Source organism: Chenopodium album, chromosome 14 (genome assembly GCF_948465745.1).
Source record: "Chenopodium album chromosome 14, dcCheAlbu1.1, whole genome shotgun sequence".
Lineage (NCBI taxonomy): Eukaryota > Viridiplantae > Streptophyta > Magnoliopsida > Caryophyllales > Amaranthaceae > Chenopodium > Chenopodium album.
In genome coordinates this window covers 21,271,774-21,295,776 of record NC_137847.1, presented here as the reverse complement: position 1 = coordinate 21,295,776, position 24,003 = coordinate 21,271,774, and the positions used below count along the sequence as shown (strand labels likewise).

Below are 24,003 nucleotides of genomic sequence, written 5' to 3'. Positions count from 1 at the left end.
GACTTGACCAAATAATATAATTGCTAGTGTCTACGATTAGGACTAATCTAAATATTAAGGTACAAAAATACTCAACGGTTCGCAGACCGTATTTAGATTTACAAAAATACATCACGGATCACAGTCCGTATTTTCTATCCTAATCGGGCCCCACTAGTTGCCATTTCATAAAACCTGTGAGAGAATTTTACATTCCATTCATCCATTCACTATCTGTGAATGGCCCATGCATTTTACAACGATCAAACAAGTAACAATGCATAAAACCGCGCGAGAACTAGCAATTAATCTAGGTGGTTAATTCAATTAACACGCCTAATTAAACTAGTCCAAGTTGTTTTAAACGGTTATGGTAATGACTAAGAGACGCTCCCACTAAATTCCGCATCCAATCTTAACTAATCCAATTAATTAAGTCGGAGAACCCAAATATTTGTCATAATTAATTTTGCAAATGTCGCTCAAAAAACCCGAGGCCTAGCCTCCAAAATTTTAATTAAATAAACAAAATAATTAAAATAATTAAAACGACAATCTAAGCAAAATTACGTATTCCATAATGTCTAAGTGCCTAGCACTAAGACTTGGAACCCAAAATTACCCTTATTTACATATTAAGCAATGCTAAAATTAACTTTAAAATAGCATCGCCTTAATGACCCGGGGTTATTGTGCCAATTATGGGATCGTACGTACCGTACAACAAGCACGTAACATACTCATTCGCACTCCCCAAACACCAAGCATGCCCATGGGCTGCTTGTGCTCGCCCACGCCACGCCCAGCCAAGCCAAGCGTAGCAGCACGCACAGCGCGCACAGCACCATGCTGCTGCTGCGCCATGCTGCTGCTTGCTGCTGGCTGGCGCTCTATGTGGCTGGCAGCGAGCAGCAGCCCACGCCCTTCCTCGCACACACAGACGCACAGCACCACGCACCTAAGAACGAAGCACCCAGCAGCCTCGGCAGCCACATATGGGTTGCGTGAGCAGCCCAGCTGGCCGAGAGCTAGCTCGGGGCTCTTAGGCCTCGTGTTGCGTGCTAATGCTTCGAAAATTATCGAATTTTGTGTGTGACATTATAAATCAATTCTAAATTAATTTTAGAATCAATTTTGAGGAAAAATGAAAAATAACAAGTCCAACTTAAATAATTCATCCAAAGCAATTAACCAAATTTATTACCAAGAAGCATTCTTTAATAAAATTGGTTTAACTTGGTGTAACAAAATAAATTAGGGCATTTCTCACTATTAATTTAATCACTTTAAATTAATCTTGAGATTTTGACAAAATAAAAGGGAGTTGGAAAAATGAACATAAGTTCAATAAAGACTCCAACTTTAATACTTGTGACTTCATGAAAAATTATATCTTCCAATATGAAGATAAACCAATTTCTATCACAAGTTTTAAACTTTATGATTCCAATCAACTAAAAATGATTAAATCAACAAAGTTTAACCAAAATTCATGGAATTTAGTAACTCAAAGTTTCAATCACTTATCATAAATAAAGATTGAATCTTTAATACTTGGAAGCATCAAAGAACAACTATTTCACACTCAATGCAATTAATTTGCAATTATGTGAAAAATAAAACCAAACTTTCAAGCACCAATTACTACCAAGTAATCATGCTTAAAGTGGTCTAAAATTGCATAAAAATAAGGAAAGAACCATTTACATAACCACCATAAATATGCAATCAATTTTCAAGGTTAGAAAAGACTTAAAATTTTTCGTCAAAACGAAAAATCCCTCGAAAAATGCATTTCTGGTCGTTTTCTGGCTAAAAATCGAGCCCTAAAAGGGTAAAACCATTTCCAGAACACCTTTTCCACCCAAAATTCACTATTTTTGGGTCGAAATCTGAGTTCGGGGCTGAAGATAGCTCTAATACGAGGTAAAATTTGAAAAACGAGCTACTAATGTAATTAGCAACTTAAAACCAGAAAAAAATAAGCCATAATGACACCTTGAAAATATTATGATTTTAAAAATAAACGAGCGAGGCTCCGATACCGCTGTTGGGGTTTGGTGAGTCCGACTCACCGCGGAAATAAACCCAAAACCAAGACCGCACTCGTAATAAATAAAACCATAAACACAATTAAATTAATCATAAGATTAAGATAAGCTAATTACCCTTGACGCGTGCTTCACTCCAAATGAGCTCTTACTTGAAAGCTTCAAGTCCCGCTCGCACGGAGACCTCCAACGAAGTCCACCCGCACCAACAAAACCGACTAGGTCTAATGTCTTGGAGTTAGCAAGACCCGACCAACAAAACCCGAGTAATAATATTGAGTTCAAAGGTTTTCACTAATTGTGATGCCTTTTCCAACTCTTACCCAAGCCACTTTCCCAATGCCCATACTTGGGTATTTATAGGAAATGATGGGAGTATCATTTGCTCTCCCATCAATGTGGGATAGTATGATTTTTCCATTTTATTTTAAAGCTAAAATAAAATTAATAATCAAGCTAGTAATAAATCAACAAGTGGCAAGCTCATGTGAGTGGTTAGGTGAGGACCATTTGGAGAAGGGGGGGACCAAACTTGCTCCCCACTCCCTCTCCCATAACCGGCCAACTCACTCCCACACACTCAAGGACCACAAGCCACATGGCATCCACCCTTGGGCACCAAGGCAGCCAAGGTGGGCTGCCATGTGCTGCTGTCCGTGGCACCCACGCCCAGCAAGCCCAGCAAGCCCAGCACTTGCATGCGGGCTGCTGCTGCTGCTGGCCAGCACGCCCAGCATGCTTGTGCGGGCTGCTGCTGCTGGCCTTGTGCCTCGGCCAGCGCTGCTAGGCAGCAAGCAATGGCCTAGCCATGCTGCTGCTAGCTGTTGCGGGCTGGCGCGCCTAGCGTGCTAGCTCCAGCAGCTTGTTGCGGCATGGCTTGCTAGCCATTGCGCACACAAGCCTAGCATGCTAGCACGCACTAGGCAGCGCCTAGCCTTGCGATGCTAGCATGGGTGCGCTAGCACGCACCAACCAGCCTAGGCTCGGCTTGGTGCGCATGCTAGCCAGCATGCTAGGCCATACGCCCTTAGCACTCGGTTTGCTAGGGCATTCCGATGCTAGGGGTATTTTGGTCTTTTGTTGATTTATTACTATTTCTCGTCTCGTCTTTCACTATTTTTCGACTCGACTTCCGACGCTCGGTTTCGACGCTCTAAGCTCGAATTTCCGACGTCTAAATAAATATTACTCGGTTGACTCATTAATTCCTTCCGAATTAATTCGCCGATTCGGTTTGTTGAATGCTTGGGTGTGACCCGAAGGGTTCAGTCAAGATTAAGCTGTAACATTAATTATCCATTAATATTACTGATCGGAAGCGGCTTCCACCCAGGCATTCCGATCACTTGACCTTACTGAATATATTAGCTTTCTAATAATTCTGAACCCGCTAACGGAATAGTACACTTGTTCGAAGGACACCATTCCTTTCAGTTGTCAATCACGTCGAGAGTCTTGCTGAGAAAATTCACACAAAGCAGGTAATAATGTGATGAAGATGCAACTGGAAAAAATACCTGCATATAATAATAGATCATGAAATCGACATAAGAAAAAAAGAAGAAAGCTTATAAAGAATCTATATTCGAATTCTTTTGGATTTCTTAATGTCTTACCAAGTGAACTCTATCAAAGTTTTGCACTTTACAGTGCTTCATCTCTTTATCCAACCTTTCAAATAAAGTACGATATCTATCTTGAATTTTCACAGTTGGAGAAAAGTGATAATCCGTACACAAAATTTCCTGAAATCATGTAAAAATAAGTTATGAAATCTCAATTTATAACATGAAATCTCAAAAGAAGCCAAGTTCAATATTAAGAATCATACATAAGCTTGCGTTGAAAAAAACAATCTGTTTGTTGATCCTGGGGTTCGTCTTCTGTTTTCAATGTTCAATATGAATGACCAAGCATCAACAATGTTATTAAACACATGATTGTTCGCTGCAAGGCTTGACATCTCATCTCTACGGATTGTAGTTTGACCATCATCATATAAAATCTCACTACAAACATAAAAACAAATAGCATTAAATGTTATAATATAAGATTAAACCTTAGAACATATGAATACTAATTTAGAACATATGAATACTAATTTAGAACATATGATTAATAAATCAGAATACATGACTAATTACTTTAAAATTACTAAGTAAATTTAGAGCTTACTTAGGTAATCCATTGGCAAATGCATACTCTGCCATTTTCTTCTTGTGTCCATCGACCTTTTTGAATATGTTGTCATACTGAACCATAAAAGGTGAACGAATACAGTTTGGAAGGTTTTCAGGACATCTTTTCTCCCTTTTTCCTACATTTCCTTTCCTGTAAATTTATAGGTGAACGAATACATATATTTAATGAGCAGAATATTTCAAAAAAATATACCACAAATTCTAAAATTATAAATGTATATATATAATTAGTGTCCCAAAACAAACAAACTAATAATTAGTGCTCTTAAAAAATAAAATATTAATTCATCAATAATTAATAGTGTCCCTAAACATAACTACATTACCCCTCCATCTTATCATCTTCTTTCTCATCATTGTTCTTGTCCTTCTCTTCATTTGCTTGAATATTGTTCTTCTCTCCATGAACATATTGTTGGACTTTAGCACCTGAGCATGCTCCTCCTAAAATTGAAGTGGAAAACCCTTGAGTTTGAGGAGGAGGAGGAGGAATCCCTTGAGTTTGAGGAGGAGGAGGAGGAGGAGGAGGAATCCCTTGAGTTTGAGAAGGAGGAGGAGGAGGAAAAGGAGGAGAAGGTCCTTGAGTTTGAGGAGGAGGAAGAGGAGGAGAAGGCCCTTGAAATTGAGGAGGAGGAGGAGGAGGAGGAGGAAGAGAGGAAGAAGGCTCATGAATTTGAGGAGGAGGAAGAAGAGGGGAAGAAGGCTCATGACTTTGAGGAGGAAGAAGAGGGGAAGAAGGCTCATGACTTTGAGGAGGAGGAGGAGTAGGTGTTTGAGAATGTGAAAACAAATCAAAACTCGGAGGAGTCATCTCAAAAGGTGTCTTTTTCTTCCCTGCGAACTTTTCCCATGATCTTTTCATAACATCATCTAACTCCTTCATGAAAGCTGGTTGGTCAAACAAATGCTTGTCTTGACTTAGAATGGAGGGGCTGTCCTTTTGATTTTCTTCCTTTCTCATGGAATACTTATTCCAAATATTCTGAATCAATGTGTTCATATCAGATGCTTCTTCTTTAGCAAATATTTCATTCGCCTTATCCAACATGGCATGCATCTCACTTAAATTCTCAACAAAGGTAGTAGCTTAGATGGTAAACTATGCATGTTATACCAGTAAAAAAAGGTTTTATGTTCAAATTAAATCTTGAATGTTCCGAATTTTTGAAGGAAATCCTAACAAACAAAAGTTACATAAATTTAGAACAATTGAATAACCATGTTAATATCTGATTTAAGTTTAGAACATCCACTTTAGATATTTAGAACATATGACTAAATATTTAGAACATGTGGGTATATATTTAGAACAAATAATAAAATATTTAGAATCATAGGTGACCATATCAGGTTGGAAGCCAAGCTGAATAAAATTGACAGGTAGAAGTTGCATAATTTGAGAAAAAGTGGAGAAATCGAAAACGAGAAAACAAGAAAGATGAATGAAAAGGAGAAGAAAGGTGAAGAAGATTACCAAAAACAGCAAATTTCATCATTTTACCAAACAAAAGTTATATAAATTTAGAACAATTGAATAACCATGTAAAAGATCTTATTTAAGTTTAGAACATCCACTTTATATATTTAGAACATATGACTAAATATTTAGAACATGTGGGTATATATTTAGAACAAATAATAAAATATTTAGAACATATAACCAACTATAATAAGACTTTAGTTTAAAACATGTTCCAAAAAAAAATGCATACCAGCATTTCATTAGAACCACTAACATCACTTCCACCAAGTTCGGGATCTCCAGCCACTTGTGATACATTGTTATCATACCTATCAACTTCCATTCTATCAAGTACATGTCCCTTTCCAAATCCTCTTTTCATTTCCAATTTCATCCGTTCCTTGATCAAATCTTTCTTCCAAACAGAAAGGAGTGGGAATTGCCTTGGATTGCTTATTTTAGATCTTTGCAAACGATCAAAATAGCATATCTAATACAAATATACAAAAAAAATGCGTTAAACAAGGACAAATTTAGAAAAAAGACAAATTAATATAAAAATGTACAATATATTAAAAAAAAAAAGAAATTACCATCAAGAAAGGCAATGGACCGGTGAAGAAAGCTGAACCACCTTGCCATTCCGATACAGACGACTTTAAACTCCTATAAACATATTCACACCAATCCAAACATTCGATCTTCTTTGTATCCATGCAACTATACAAGAACCTGTAATTTAACGATGGGTTGGCAGTGGATCTCATACAACAATTGACAACAGAAACTACAAAATGCCAAATGAATTCATCACACACAGGTTTCTTCTTTAACTCTTCAATTCGATTAATAATCACAGAGTTTGATGGACTTCCACAACTTAACCCAAAATAAGATCTCCATTGTCTAATAAAATCAACCCATTCTTCATCCTCCTCTTGCTGCTGCTCTTTAATAATTTCTCCTCCCATCGGCAATCCATAAACCAAATGTATGTCTACAGGTGTAATTTCAATCTCTTGGTTCCTCTCAAGAACTAAAGACACCCTATCACAGTCAAAACTCGACACAAGCTTAGAGCAAAACACAGATTTATGTGCATCTAAATCCAAATCTAAGAAACCTCCAAAGCCAATTTTTCTAATAGCCGCCTTATGAGATTTTGGCAAATCTTTAAGCACGGTGTTCATAAAATTCTTGGGAGTAATTCGTTGACTTAATGCTCTACATTCCATTTGATCTGCATGAACAACTTCAATATCATCATCAGAATCACTCTCATCAACCTTTCTTTTCCTTTTTTTCCCTCTGCCTTCCTTCTTTGTTTCTTTCTTCATTGCTTTGTTTTTCAGAACATCTTTAGCTCTAACTTTAAGTTTCCCCTCAATTTGATCACCTTCTTTATTTACATTGGTACTCTTGTTTGCATTTCCAGAAGATGTTGTAGCAAACTGATTAGAGGTTGTAGCAGCATCAACACCAACAAGATTATCACTGCAAGTAATAGACATATAACATATATAAAGGTTAGAACACAAGGGAATAATTAGAACTGAACATATGTGTAATAATTTAGAACATTTGTACAAAAATTTAGAACATATTAGTAAAAAATTTAGACATAAACTTGTAGCAAAAATTAACAATTGAATTATAATGTATACATACTGCAATACTGAACAAAATTCAAGAGGAAAACATAAAAATCCAAGAATGTTCACAGATAAGTTTGGCTGCAATGAAAAACTACAATGTCACTTTTCTTCAAAAAAGAAAGAGGTGTGTGGCTAATCAGTTTGGCTAATTACTATATTTATTAGAAGGATTGATCACTAACGTGTCTAATTAAATTTTAATGATCTGGAAGTTGGAAGGGGAGTAGGGGACTAAGAGAAGTAAAATTACAAACAATCACAGACAACCAGATATATGCATGACTTTAGCCATATACTTAGAAACTGATATATGCATGACTTTAGCCATATAAAAGAAGAAAAAATGATATCAGATTGCCGTGGTCTGCAAGGTTGCAGCTGCTGCTGCCCTGCCGAGGCTGCTGCTGCAGGTGGCCTGGCTAGGCAGCAGCTGCTGCTGTCAGTGCCCTGGCAAGGCTACAACAGCTACTGCCGTGCTCTGCAAGGCTGCAGCTGCTGCTGCCCTGCCGAGGCTGCTGCTGCAGTGGCCTGGCTAGGCAGCAGCTACTGTCGTGCTCTGTAAGGCTGCAGCTGCTGCCCTGCCAAGGCTGCAGCTGCTGCTGCTGCAGGTGGCCTGGCTAGGCAGCAGCTGCTGCTACCCTGCCAAGGCTGCTGCTGCCAGTGTCCTAGCAAGGCTACAGCAGCTACTGCCGTGGTCTGCAAGGCTGCAACTGCTACTGGCCTGCCGAGGCTGATCCTAGCAAGGCTGCAGCTGCTGCTGCCAGCCGAGGCTGTTGCTGGCAAGGCTGCAGCTGCTGCTGCCAGCCGAGGCTGCTGCAAGCTAGGCAGTAGCTGCTGTTGTCCTGCCGAGTTTTGAGTTTAACTAGTTGCTAAGTTTCTTTTCCAAGTTATGCATGCCTAAAGCTAGTCCCTTACTCTTTAATCATAATAGCCTATATAGAAATCACTGCCTCAAGTTAAATTTCAGGTTAGCATTTTATCGAACAGGTTATAAGCATCCAAAAATAATCTGTAAAAACCTAACAAATTTGACACCAAAACCAATGGAAGTTAACTAATACTGTTTATGCTTTAGAAATTCGAGCAAAACCCTCCCAAATCGAGCAAAACGGAGCCCTAATTTTTGTGTTCAAACATGATAATTTAAAAATTAAACCAAAATCAAATAATTAAACCCTAATAAAATCGCTACTTACTGATTTGATGGACAAATGGCTTGTATTGGAGATTTATCCATACATTGTGAATCGATCGATCTACAAAAAATTTAACGAAAATTAACAAAAAAAAGAGGAGAAAAATGTGAAAAAATATAATCAAAATTCATAAACATAAACTTATTACCTTCTTTCATAAGTAACAATTGGAGATGTTGGTACAATTTGATTCGAAACCATATTCTGATTCACGAAGTAGCATGCATGAACTAGGGTTTAGAGAGTAGATGGAATTTAGAGAGAGAAAAACCTAATTTTAGAGAGAGAAAAAGATCAGTGAAAGTGAAAAAAGAGAAGGGGGTATATCAGCAAACAAAATTACAATTTTGCCATTACTGTAGAACGTTTTGGGCGGTTAGATTCTATTCTAATCTACGGCTAAGATCTATTCTCACATAAGTGAGTTTCTCATATAAGGGAGCTATTCTCATAAGAGCCCTCCTCTATATATATATATATATATTTGATTTCATTGTTTTCACTTTGGAAAGTTTCACTTTTATGCTGCACCCCTCTCTCTTTCTCACCTCCATTAAAGCTTGCACTGATTTGTCCATTGACTCGGCTTCTGAGGTCTCTCCTCCATTAAAACAGCTTCAAAGGTTATATTTTTAATTTAATCATCGAATATCAATTTTCACAATCAAGGGTTTGTTTTCACACTATCTCTATTAGTTGTTAGTATAGTCAATTTAGGGTTCTACTAAAGGCAGACTATTGAAATATTGATCATAATGGTTGAATTTATAAAATACTATAACGAACGATTTTGTTGCTATGACTTTTCTTTTTGCTATTTATGTTGATATTCTGAAGCTAGATGAATTTTATGTGATTTTCGGAGCCTAATTTAATAGTTGAATCAAATCTGGTTGCTAATATTTTACATGCTTATGTTTATATTTCTTAAATGTTAGGATGGAACTATGAAAATTAATTTTTTTTCTCCCTGGGCACAGGCGGCCGCTTCTCCGGCGTGGGGAGGGATGCATTTGTTTTTGCGATGGGTTTTGCTATTGCTATTCTTTTCATATGAGAATTGATTTCATTGATAAATGTGGAAAAACATTGAAATCATCTTATTTTTTGATTGTTTTAATTATAAAAGAATAGATGAATGTTGCAATTAAACCCGAAAAAACCTGAGATGTTTTTTTTTTCAACAGTTTGATGAAAATGTGTGGTGGTATCCATTGTCAATAGCCTTCTTAACTTGGTCGAGTTCATTACTTAGGAATAACTAGGTTTTGATCAAGATTGGGTTGAGGGATTATTCAATGCACACACTTTTATAATTTTAATTTTTCGTTGAGAGGTATTTAACTCTCAATGCTCTCTAATCTCTAGTTAAATGCTCCGATCCAATGTCTTTCTTATTCTAGGTCTTGTGTCCATTTGAGTCTCGTAGCCTCGTGAATCTTGTATATAAATGACACTCATTTTGCTAAAAGACTATTATGTGTCGCACGATCCTACAATAAAAAGGTGGACAATGATTGAATGACACTGCCACTTTTAAAGAATTTATAATAGAGGATTGTTTTTACTAGGCATTTGTTCTTTTGCACAACTTTGAGTTGCATAACATTATGTGTTCTTACAATTGCACCTCGATTCTCAGGCACTCATCAGCATCATGTATCTTCCCTTATTATTAATGTTGATATTTTGGCTTGCTGGAGTGTTCCTTTTTCTTGTTTTAAAGTTTGGAAAGTTTCCAATTATGAATAACCTATGGGATTTGAAATTTTCTTTGCATTCATTTAACTTGATCATTAATTCACTTTATCTTCTATGTGATAAATATTATTTATTTTTTGATGGAATAGCTGAAAAAAAGCATCAGAGGTAAGGGCATGCATTGAGGAGTTACAGAAAAAATTTGTTTCCCTCTGACAAAATATCTGATTGAGATACAATATTTGTAATTGATTTAGGATTATTGACTTATTGTGGCAACGAGGGATAAAAGCTATCAATTTTACGTGCTTCATTCCTATTCCATTATGTTTGCTATTGTCTCTGAGTATAATCGTCTTCTTCCATCGGTTTGCAGTTACGGTCTGAGCATGTTGATTGAACATAGCTGTGAGGATAGGGCTTCTGCAGTTGCAACTCTATAGGCTTGACTGTTTATTTAGGAAAAAAAAAAATGAAAACTATTTTCCGCAGGTTAATCTCTTACACTAAAAATTTTCATCAGTAAGCATTTGTATAATTATCTATTGTTAATTGATCATTATTTTTCTTTGTTCTTCATTTGCAGTGGGAACCTAAGACAATTAAACAGTGTGATGAGGCTTATTTTAACTACTTTTGTGGGGATTGTCTTTGGTTTCTTCTTAGGAGTATCTTTTCCTACACTCTCCTTGACAAAGGCATGTGGTGATCTACCTGAATATTTTATTCTTTATTCAGTTTTCAACTTCCATATACTTTTGTAACAACCTTTTATTTATATAGTGTTAACTTTATTTGTAACAGATGAACCTTCCTGCTCCTCTTTTTCCCTCAATTGATCTGACTTACATTGAAGATAAATATTCTGGCCTTTCAACACAAGCCCTGTTGAATGTTTGGTCTACTTTAAAAGGGAGAAAGGTTGGCCCATCACATGATCAGAATGACACAGCGGTATGTATTTATCATGATATGTCAGGACATATGCCCTATTGCTACAATTCTAGGAGTGTCACTAATTAACTATTGATGTAAACGTCACTCTACCAGCTTTAGAGAGTGATGACTTTGCTTCCAGTTCTGAAGAATGGAGCCCCTAGATTTATTATTGTTGATAAACTATATTCACAAAATCTTAAAACTAATCTATTAGGGTCCAGATATCAAACTCCCAATGAAGGGGTAAGGGCCCCCCCTTCCCGGAACCAAAATTTATTGTAAATACAGCAATAATCATAAAAACCTTGTGAATACCGTCACCTCCTCCTCGGTACTATCATCACTAGTTCCCTATTCCTCCTCTTTCCCATCCTCTTCCTTTCCACTTCTGCAATGCCCCTCTCCACTTAGTACCCCTTCCATCTCCATTGTGAGCGGCATCACTTCCCTCTCCATTTCCCCTTTTTGTCACCACAACCAGCCAACCACCAGGACACCCCTTCACCGTTATCTTCGACCTTGACTCTCTCAGGTGCTACCATGGAACCACTTGTCTTTGGTTAAATGCAACACCAAAGAAAAAAAAAAACTTTTTTACCACCACAACCACCAGCCTAATCAGACCTAAATAGACAAATTGATCACTAATGGTCTAAATTGAGGAAGGTTGGAAGAGATGTAAGTTAAAGTATTTTTTAGTGGTTGTTTATTGTTGTGCTGTGTTTAGTGTTTTTGATGGTTGTTGTATGACCAGTTACCTAATCACGATAATTTAAGCTACTTTCTATGATATGAGTAGAATGATGTGAGTGGTTAAGCCAGTAATCAAAATGATACTAGCATTGAGGTCCACCCTATAATATGAGTGGTTAAACCTATAAACAATGTGATAATAGCATGAGCACCATCCAATGATATAATTAGTTAAGCCTATAATCAAAGTGATACTAGCATTGAACACTATCCTATGATGTGATCCCTGATGAGCCTCCTAGGATCACATTTCAACAGTGGATATCCTAAGTTTATATCATATCATTCTTATAACCTAGCTTTGATGTAACATATGTTAGAGAAATTGCTTAAGGATTTAAGAACATAAGATTCATATGCATTAGGATACAACTATCCATTACTATGATATTAGTGCCTTATTGACATAGTTGTTTGGCTGGTTGCTTATCACCTCTAGGCTTTCCTCAGATTGACAGGAACTTGCTCTATAATAATCTCATTATCACCATACCTCAAGCATTAAAGAAATTGATAAGTACTAGACGTGAAAGGATGAATAAAATAGGGAAAAGGATAGATTCAATCAAGCTGCTAAACAACTATCTGAAATAAATCTATTAGTTCCAGGTCCTGGTATTTAATTTAATAGCCTTTCACCACAATGTCCTTTAGATAGTTTAGCTGCCCCAAATGCTAGTTGTATATGATGTACGTGCTTTGGTTTTTAATTTTTAATTTTTATTTTTAGTTGCACTATTTTTGTTGGGCACAAAGATTAAGAAAGGAATTAAATAACAAAAATGTCCATGGGATTACAAGCAAAGGAAAGAGGTTTAAAGTGAAGCAACAAGGGTAAATATCAAAACTAAAGGTAGGATGGGTATTTGTTGTGTGAACACAAACAAAAGGTGTATGAAAGCATAAACAAATTAGAAATAGTAAAATTAATATGCAACTTCCTAAAAAGGAAAATGGTGTGTTTAAAAAAAGATGGTGGAAATATTAATTATAAACACCTCTACCTTTGTTCAGAATTCCCTCCAAAATTTCATCCAAAGTGTTGTTTCCACAGTTAGAGTTGGTGAAAAACTTCTTCCTTTTCTTATTTGCCAGCTAGAACAGCAATCTACTACTTGCTATTGTTAAAGGAACCTTTTAAACACTGCAACTATTTTGTCAGCTGTATTGGGTCTAGAGGTTTGCATAAGTATGGCTGCTCTTGGAAGTGTGAAAGACCATATTTTTTTTTATCAATGTTATGCTATTGTTCTATGTAGTTTAGTCCACCATTTTTTTCTGTGGTGTTGGCTAATACGGCTGTGTTACCTAGGCTGTATGATTCACCTCAAGTATACATTTTGGACAGAAAATTGCAAAATTTTCATAGAATGGCTTAGTTTGGCTTGTGGACAGTGCTTTTGCACGGAAAAAGTATCCTAGACCAAGTAAATTAGGCTGTAAACTACTTAGTTCTGGCTGCATCATTTGCCTTAATGTGGAAGTTCTCAATTGCTAAACAATTATATTCAAGTACAGCCCTGACTGTATGCTGATGCTATTATCTAATTGTCATGAGATTGCAGGTTTGGTTGCCGACAAATCCACGAGGTGCTGAAAGACTACCCCCAGGAATTGTGGTTTCTGAGACTGATTTCTATCAACGTAGGCTCTGGGGTCTGCCTGAGGAGGTTTGTCTTCTATCTTGTGGAGTCACACATTTTGGTAGAAGTATGATTCCCAGGTAATTATGTGTATAAAAAATACATGATTAATAAAAAATACATGATTAAAAGCTATCTTTTCTTATAATATTTTTTAATTAATGTGTGTTAAAAAAGGCACTATTGGGGTTGAGCATGGTGTATTTGAGTCATCGAGTAATCAGAACTGATGTGATTGGTGTATGTGGTCTGTATGAAAATTTGTTTTTTGTTTATTGTGATGTTAAGCACTTACATGTGTTGATTGAGTGGAAGCGTTTCCTTGAGAAATGGTTAGTCAATATTAGAAAATTTGTCAAAAGCCACATTTTATGTGAGAAACCACTTTATAAAAAGAATGGCAAGAAGAAACCCATGTACTTTTTTTTGAACTAGTCCTTTGTTTGTATTCCCCGATGTTGACTGCTTTTCAATTCCCATCCCACTCTCCTTAGCCAGGTGGTTTCCTCAAACTCTGCGCCTACATCACCTCCTCCTCTTACGGTCTTACCTCACAACTTTTTTCCTCTCGTCTCTCTAACTCCCAATGGCGACATTTTCCAGTCATGACAATGTATATGGTCATCCAAATTCAAACTCCTTTCTGAGTCGTTTCTCTTCTCCCTTTAATGAAATTAGGCTATTTTTAGTTCAACCTATTTAAGTCGATGTCAACTAATTTCAGAAATAATTAGATTTAACCAGTTGATTAAGTTTAGCATAAGCTTCAGCTGGCTTTTTCCAAGCTGAGGAAGGGCTTGAGTTTTCTTGGTGGCTAGCGAAAATTCATGCTTGTTATCTTTCGTTTAGCTCTCTCTCTGAAATAGAAGTCATCTTCTTATTTGCGATTATCTATTGTTGAATATCTTTATTTTCGATGATTTAAAAAATTATGAAAATTTCATATTTGGAAAATACATGTTAATATAAATCTAATGACATCTCATTATATAAATTTTTTTCCTATGGATTAGTGTACAATTAAGTCAAAATTTGGTCAAATCTGGAAATGAAATTAGATCAAATCAAATTAGATCATGTGAACTGAACATAGCCTTAGTCCCTCCATATCACTTCTTAAAGGGTACTCACATGACCTATGATTGTTGCCAACAACAGCCAAAGTTTGGCAAATAAAGGACAAATTCTATAAATGGTCCAACTTTAATTGAGCTAATCCATCAAGTATCACCCAGTTTACATATCATGATTACGATCAAAAGCCACAACATTCTTAAACCTCGAATCAAAATACAACCTAGAAAATATATCATATTCTATTTTAGTTACTTTTTTGTTAAATCTTATGGGTTGGGTTGTTGCCTCATTGCTTGCATTTGTTGTACAGCCACCACCTTTTTATATTTCCATCTCTTTAAACCAATGTTACAAGGGACGTGATTCGATTTGAAACGTGGTACGGAAACGAATACGCAGAACGCTACCCGTGGTGAATCTGGTACGATTGGGTTACGAAACAATAAATTAATAAAAAAAATATAGGTGATTTTTATTAATAGATTTTATATTAGAAATTAAAATAAATACAAGTATATAATAACTCCTCCATAAAATATGTATTTAGGTGAGCGGATTGCTAAAAAATTAGTATATAAAATAAAAGGCCCAAGTTGCTCATTAAAAAAAGGTCCAGTTGTTGATAGAGGTTTAAGCCCATTCACCAATTGAAACAAAACCCTAGCCACCACCCTTATAAAATGTTACTGCTATATAAAACATGAGAGAGGAGAGAGAAAAAAGTCAGAAAAATTTCAAAAATTAAATAAGCAGATGCACGTGAAAGAAGGAAGAGAGAGAACATTGCACTATAAATGTCGGGAAACAACCCATTAGAAGTTGCAGAAGCAGAACAACCGTCTTTGATCGGCCACAACTAGGAGTCGCCACCTTCGGTGCTCTAGTTCGCGACCACCAGTGACTCAAGTCGCGTTTGTTCCGCGTTCCGGTTCGCACGAATCAGTTCGCGATTCGTGGCACCGTACCGCGTTCCTTGTAACGTTGCTTTAAACTAATTTCAATCTTCTTCATCTCCTGAAGGGCTGTTCAATTTCGAATATCCAATCCGATCCGATCCGATCCGAAAATTCGGATATCCGAAATTTTCGGATCAGAGAAATTGCGATCCAAATCCGATCCGAAATTTTTGGATCGGATATCCGGATTTTCGGATCGGATAGTCGTATTTTCGGATCGGATAGTTGGGTTTTCGGATCGGCTAGTTAAAATTTTCGGACAAAATCCGATCCGTATCCAATCCAAAAGTCCGAAATTTTTTTTGGATATCCGATCCAAATATCCGAAACCTTAAAAACCGGATTGGATATCCGAAATTCCGGATCGAATCATCGGATTTTCGGATCGGATATTTTTGAACACCCCTAATCTCCTTATAGAATATTATTTCCCAAATCACATATTTTCACATTTTTTTTTTGTTTGGAGGTTCAGGGTTTTCAAATTTCAAGATTTTGACAATTGTTAGTTAGAGTTTAGTGCAACATTTAGGTTAAGAAATTTTTTAGATAAAACCCAAAAATTCTTGTGAGAAATTATTGAAGAATAAAGAGTTGCATAGGTGACTGAAATATGGAGGGAGAAGGCAAAATAAAGGATGAAAATGGATAGAAGTTCTATCAAGTGCTTCCCATGGGTGTGGTCAAAGGTTGAAAGTAGAAATGGTTGGAATTTGAGCAATAGTCTTATGTGAATTGTTTTTTTTTTTTTTATTTATTTTATATAAATGGGGTTCTTGCCAATTATATTTATAAGGTGATTTTATTTCTCACAAAAAGTCATCTATTAAAGGTGTTATTAAAGGTGTTATTTGACAAATTTCCTTAATATAATGAATCATATAGCTTGTATATGTTGCCCATGAAGACTGAAAAGTTGTACTATTAGAAACATCAACCTATCATCATTTGTATGTTGTAATCCATTAATTGTCCTAAGTCAGCAGAAGTAGGTCATAGACAATTTAGAGTATTATCCTATTCTTATGATATCATGGTATTTTATTTAGAAAAAATTGCAAAAAATAATACAACCTTTGGTCCGTTCTTTTTTAATAATACAACCTTTGGATTATGCATTAATATTATAACCTTTGGGGCCGTTTAACAGGTTAACTATGGCACGTGTTACTATACGATTGACTTAAATAAAAATTTTATTTTACTTTTTTTTTCCTCTCCTTCCCCCAAACACCACCAGTGATCCACCCATTCCCACCACCTCTTCACCACTCCGGTTTCCATCCTCACCACTAGAACCACCTCCCCACCTCCTCCCCTTCCCGACCACCGCTGCCAACCCCTACCACCAGGTTGAAACTCCCATACACCCCACCAAGGCACCAACCAGTCCCTATTCCACCAAACCCTTCTGCAGCCCCGATTCCAAACTTTCCCGATCACCGCAATCAACCCCCACCACCAAAAACTCCCACAAACCCCACCCACCTAACCAGAGCTCCCTTCTCCTTCACGAACAACAGCGAACTACAACCTTGCTGCCGTTCCCTCTCCTCGCACCAACATGCAAGCCCCACTGCATCACCAATGCCCTAATTGCGCATCAAATCACAACCAACGCCACCAATTACCACCAATCTGCCACCCCCAATAAGCAATTGCCACCAATTTCAACATTTTCGCCCTCCACCGTTGATTTTGGTGAGATTCATGATTGACGGTGATGATGGGCATGATGCGCAAAGCTAATCAAAGAACAGAGCAACCATAACAAAGAAGACACCAAACGAGTAGGGTCGTGAAGGAGAGTAAGGGTCGGGGGTGGTCGGAGATTGGCTTGGGGTGAGGAATGTGGCCTGGTCACCGGCGGCTAGCAGGGCAACTGGGCAAGGGCTGAACATGAAAGGGGGCAAGGGGTTTTATTTATTTTTGTAAAAATAAAATTAATCTAAACTTATTTTTTTTTAAATAAAAAAATTAATGTTTGGACAGATTATATAATGACACATGTCAAAGGTAACCGGTTCATCTGGTTACAAGGTTTTTTGCCTGTTTAAATGAACAAGCCCCAAAGGTTGTAATATTAATGTATAATCTAAAGGTTGTATTATTAAAAAAGAACGGGCCAAAGGTTATATTATTTTTTGCAATTTTTCCTTTTATTTATTTCAACTTCATTTGTAGTGGCTTTAAGTACAGGCCTGCCCTTGCTTGGGAATCCTTGTCATTTCTCATTTTTGTATTGAAAAGGTTTATGATGCTCTAATGCACTTCATGGATTTGGTTGCATGCATAAACTCCAACATTGGTAGCAACTAATTGATGTTGTGATTATTTTTCAATAAATCCACTCCTTTTGAATGATTATTCTGCTGTCCTGGCTTCCTAATTTCCTGAAGGAACTATCACAACAATTTAATAATTAAATCATTGGTCTGTTATGCTTTTTGAGACATCCATGACTGAAGAAATTTTGCAGGACCTGACGAGTAAACCTAAATACCTTGTTACTTTTACCGTTGGCTATGATCAAAGAGCCAATGTAGATGCATGCATCAAGAAGGTTAGGCTACTCTTTCACACTTTGTTTGGATCGAAGGAAATGGGAGGAAAGGAAGGGAGGGAAGAGAAAAAGAGATGGACCATCTCCCTTATTTGGATAAAGGATTGGGGGAAGGAAGAGGAAGGGGAGGGAGAGATCCATTTACCCTCCCTCTATAATAAGCATAATCCCTCCAAAATTGGATAGATTTGGAAAAAAAACGGAAGTTGCCTTTTTCCTCCGCTTGTCTTTCCCTCCCCTTCCTTTCTCTTCTCTTTCGCTATTCAAACAAAGCGTAAATCTAACCTACTATATCTTTTATACCCATCTCCTGCGCTAAATATGGTACTGCAGTTTTCAGAGAACTTTACTATTATCCTCTTTCATTATGATGGGAGGACAACTGAATGGGATGAGTTTGAGTGGTCAAAGCGAGCTATCCATGTCAGCACTCGTAAGCAAACTAAATGGTAAGCATTTTACTTTTGACACTGACCATATAAAAAAGTAGAGGGTGCTATTTAGTGATTCATCAGAAGCAATTCTACAATTGTGATTGAAACTGTGCTTTTGTTGTAATGACTGATATATTCTATTTTTCTAAGGGGAATTATTGGTTATACTATTCTAAGGTATGCCTTTTCTCAGTTGTCCACCTGGGTACATTGAGTATGTTGCTAACTTACTGTGCTAATGGTGTCATTTTAAAATCAATCGATGATTCCTTCTTATATACTGGCTTTTGAACTTTGTATTTTTAAATGCTGAAATATGCTTACCTTTTACCTCCGCTGAGAAGTATATTTAACCATTATAATAGAACCTTTATCATGCTCACCTTCCTCCTGAAAACTAGACCTGTTTGAAGCAATAATATGCTTACCTTTGCCTTTGCTGAGAAATCATAATTGAAAGATACGATGGTTATATTGCTGTGACAGCTGTATTATTTCCCTTCATTATTACTAGTTATATCTGTTAGCATGGCTGGTCTTTTGGGATTTGAAAATTTTGGAGTCCTAGCTTGGGGAATGAGGTTGGGTCTATCCCATTCAAGTAGAGGAGAGAAAGGGAATGATTGAAGGCTTATAATTAATTGGTCCCTTTCATTGAATGTAATCTACTAACATCAATGAACCCAAAGACTCATGATCGAGGTAAAGTAGGTCGTTGAATCTACTATCCTAATCAAATTAAATATTTATAAACCTAAACCTTCACTAAACTAGTTAGTGAAAAGTAAGGGTCGAACCCAAAAGGAAGCACACTAGTTAAATATCAAATTTACTAATGCAAGAGTAAATGAGAGAATATTTTTGTTGGTTTATTTGATTAAGGACACTAAACCAATAAAGAAAGAAAGATAAAAAGGATTAAACCAAAGGTAAACAACGCTAGGGGTACGGGGGTGTCAAACACGATTAAACAAAGGTGAACAACGATGATTATCATAAAGAACATGCCATAGAATACTAAATTCTACCTAAACAACTCACTCTCATGCAATTGTCTAAGTAAATCGATGAATGAGGTCTTGGCCTAATTGAGATCACTTTCGTGCATCTAATTAGACACTATCAAATCGAGAGATTAAAAGTGCACAACACATAAAACTCTACTTAACAATTCATTTTCATGCAATCATTAAAGTAAAGGTGGTCTTATCCTAATTCAAATCACTCATGCATCTAAATTAGAGAACATCAAACAATGTGCTACTAATAATCTCAAGCCATCAAAAATCATACATTCATCAATTTATGGCATGAAGTCCATAAAATCATCATCAATCATCAATATTAATACATGTTTTTCATCTCCTTCCCCTAGCTAAAAACTTAGCCTAGGGAAGAGAAACTAACCATCATAACAAAACTAAACAAGGATTCAATAAACACAAAACTAAACGTGATTAAAAACAAAGGAAAAGCAAATCAAACAAGCTCTATCAAGAAATAGATGAAAACAAATAAAATCAAAGCAAATAAATCAAACAAAAGGAGAGAGTAAGAGAATACTAATAAGAAGCTTGATTGAAGAAGGAAACTTGAACTACTAGCATTGGATTGAAGAAAACTTGAACAAAATCTTGACTACAATCATCAAACTTGAAGATTAGCAACTTTCTCTCTCTAAAATACTAGAGTTTCTCTCACTAGATTAGGGTTAAAAACTGAATAATCATCTCATTACATCATTAAGGGTATTTATACCCCCCTCTCATTACCCTAAATTAAGTCTAGAAAAAGAAATAAAAATGCACGGAATACCCAGGAGAGCGGTCGCTCAATCGAGGGGGAGCGGGCGCTCTAGAGGGTCAAGCCAAAATCATCGAACCCAGGGGAGCGGACGCTCCTACAAATGAGAGCGGGCGCTCCTATAGATGAGAGCGGGCGCTCCTACAGGGGTGAGCGGCTGCTCCTTTAGTCTGATTTGGTTCTCCATAATCACTTCATGCTCCACTCTTCACCTATTCCAAAGCATTCCGAAATATAAGCGAAGCCTCAGGGAAGGTAATGCAAGCTTTTCATTCAAGCTGATCAAACACTCATACACAATATAAGCAAAATAGTGGAGGAAAGAGATAAAGAAAGAAAAAGGGGGAGGGGAGGAACACGAGAAAAGACAAAGCATCACAAAAACGAAGATAGAACGCTTTGAAAAGGCTCAAACAAGTGCAAATGAGGGGAGAATCCTTGGAGAAAAAGGATAAAAGAGTGGCATAAATGCCACTCATCAACTCACCTTCTATAAGCTATACTTTTATGACTTTTCTTATTTATTATCTTTTTCTTCCTTCCCTTGTTTGCTGTTGTAGGTGGTATGCTAAAAGGTTTCTTCATCCAGATGTGGTAGCTGCTTACGATTACATATTTATTTGGGATGAAGACCTTGGGGTCGAACACTTTGATGCTGAGAAGTGAGCTCTTTGACAATAATATTTTACTCAATTATATGCTATTTAGGTGGACTATATCTGTAAGTTGCCATTCGCTATGCTGTAGATACATTGAATTGGCAAAGAAGTATGGATTGGAGATTTCACAGCCTGGGTTAGAGCCTGACAAAGGCCTAACATGGCAAATGACGAAGAGAAGAGGTGACAGTGAGGTTCACAAGTAAGAATTGTTTAAACTTATCCTTCTCCTTGCCATCTATTATATGTTAAGATTTTTTTGCTGACTTAGTGGCTTATACTCTATGTGCTGCATATCCAGAGTGACTGAAGAAAAGCCTGGATGGTGCCCTGATCCTGTGTTGCCACCTTGTGCTGCGTATGTAATATAATATAGTTATATATTCTTGGGCTTTATTCGGATTATTACTGGTTCTTAATTTTTACTAGACCCTGATTCTCTTATGACCAGCTTCATTGAAATCATGGCACCTGTTTTTACCAGAAATGCTTGGCGCTGTGTTTGGCATATGATTCAGGTATCTGTTCAGTAATCTGCGGATTTTTATTTTCAATTTTCTATGAGCATAATTTAATGTGGTGTACTTTCAGAATGACTTGGTGCATGGATGGGGCCTTGACTTTGCTTTGCGGAAGTGTGTTGAGGTCTTCTGATTATTTTCACATATTTTTTCCCATACTACATTAATTCAATTTCGTCATTTGATCCTTGTCTTTCTCTCCAGCCGGCTCACGAGAAGATTGGAGTCATAGATTCGCAGTGGATAGTGCATCAAGGGATTCCATCTCTCGGTAACCAGGCAAGTTATAGTCTTCTTTTTTGCCTTGTTTGAATTATCTTGTTGCATTAATCATAAATTGTTTCCTTTTATGCTATTTTGGACAGGGTGAAGGCAATAATGGAAAGGCACCATGGGTAGGGGTAAGTTCTTGTTGTCTTTTTACTCTACACTCTCATGCAAGCATCTCACTTCAAGGCATGCTGAACACACATGAACGCTAGTGCATGAAGATTCATATATTTGTTTTGTTTTAAAAGTCGATACAAGTACATTAGTTTTACCTCTCATGTGCCAGGTTAAGGAAAGGTGCAGAAGAGAATGGACAATGTTCCAAGATCGTGTTGCTGTTGCTGAAAAAGATTATTATGAGTCATTGGGATTCCCCATCAATAACACAGCTCGATATCCCACATTGATGTAGATGCAAACGTTTTAGCTGTTTTGCTCGATCCTTCGTGAGAAGAATGGTGCTTAGGATTTGTAGATTTATCTTTGCAACATTGCAAGTGATAAAGCGATTAAATTATTAGGGTTGCAATATGTCCCTAGAAAAGTTTTAACTGTCAAGGAAGGTTTCAAATGTAAAAAAATTAGAAAAAAATTTATTTAGTTGAACCAAGATTACATACAGAAGGAATAGGGAAGGATTGTGTTTAGGAAATTGTTTTCATGTACGCAGTGAGGTTTTTGTACTCAATTTAAATAAAATGAACCATGTAACTCTATGGTTTGCAAAAGCTTACCGATTAGTATACAAGTAATGATTAAAAAATGAATTAGATTAGTATTCATTTGTTTTTTTTACTCCTTTATTTTTTTTAAAAAAAGTTAATTAACAAAGCCAATCAGAAGGTGACACGTGGTAGTCACCTTCTAAAATTGGTTAGGAATTTTACAAACCAGTTAAGGGATTATATAGTGCAAATGAGGGTCAAAGGTGAGATTCTTTTCAGATTTTCAAAAAGTAAAAAGTGATTGTTAGAGTAGTAGTGCTATTTAAACTTTTTACAACTTTGTGGTAGTTTTTTTTTTTAAAAAAAAAAAAATTATTAGGTATTTGTTTTCAAAATACGCGCTTTAATTGATAGTTTTTGACAAAATTTCCTTGTTTTTGAGAAGAAGAGGCAAAGGTAGGATTAGTTTCAATTTTTCCATTCATTAAATCAACAGGGTATTTTGTTCACAAAATTTAGGTTAGTTTGAGTTATGGATTCAAAACTAGCTTTTTGGTTAGTGGCTCAGTGCATTGAACAAGTTATTTTCTATGATTAATTTTTAAGGTGTGTTTTTAAGAAAATGAAACACCTCGTTTTGTTACTTAAATTATGCAAGTTATGGAATACTTAGAGTCTTTAACCGTTTAACATTATATAATCTATATTTAATTTAGTGGGAATGTGCAAGAAATAATATTGATTACATATAATGAATTCACTTTATTGATAATTATAGTATAATAAAAAAAAAGAAAAAAAAAGTTAAATGGTAAGTGTAACATGTGACACTATTTGTTTGTGTGATATTTGTGTTATTATATACTAAGTATAGATGGTTTGAATCAATACCCTATGTTTGGTTTATAATAATGGTTGTTAATCACTCTCTCCGTGAGTAGTTCTTACACCAAGATTCTTTTGAACGCGCCTCACATGCGCGATTAACAAACCCCAAAAACCAGAGTTCAAGCCCCTAGGTTTTACAAATCAGCTTTTCCCCTGTGCCTTGAGGCGGATCGCCGGCGATCGGAGTAAGAGGTCTTCCTTCTCGATCGTCGGCAAGTCTTTCTCTTACCAGACTAGTTGTGAGAGACCCCAATTTTCGTTGATACGATTATCGACCGACTTTGTTAATAGCCTCCAGTTGAAACACACGCAGAACCATTTGTCTTCCACCTTGTTTGTGGTGGTGGTCCAAATTCACAACTGATCCGTCGTTTTCGTATCCACCTGTCTGCTATTGGTGATCTGGCGCTGGAGGTTTCTTTCTTGGTGGTAGTGATGAGTGCCATTTATGTCAATCTTAGGGTAATGTTTTTACTTTGTTTTAGTTTGTCTGAGGCTGTTTATAGTTGTTTTGTTCAAATAATGCGTGCATTCATGTCTCGATTTGTTTTTGATAAAATCACGTATGTGCTGAATTCTTGCCTTTA

General features: G+C 36.5%; 1 protein-coding gene across 1 annotated transcript; it reads left to right on the top strand.

Annotated features, from left to right (window-relative positions):
• The first annotated feature begins 9,030 nt into the window (after positions 1-9,030).
• Positions 9,031-22,630, top strand: LOC145580142 (uncharacterized). The gene is made up of 15 exons (XM_081637503.1): positions 9,031-9,167; positions 10,622-10,737; positions 10,832-10,943; positions 11,050-11,199; positions 13,503-13,607; positions 18,093-18,176; positions 18,510-18,625; positions 20,974-21,075; positions 21,161-21,274; positions 21,374-21,430; positions 21,524-21,590; positions 21,664-21,717; positions 21,798-21,872; positions 21,959-21,994; positions 22,150-22,630. Exons 2-15 carry the CDS (start codon positions 10,718-10,720, stop codon positions 22,273-22,275), a joined length of 1,218 nt encoding a protein of 405 aa, XP_081493629.1. The 5' UTR covers positions 9,031-9,167; positions 10,622-10,717; the 3' UTR covers positions 22,276-22,630.
• The last annotated feature ends 1,373 nt before the right edge of the window (positions 22,631-24,003 follow it).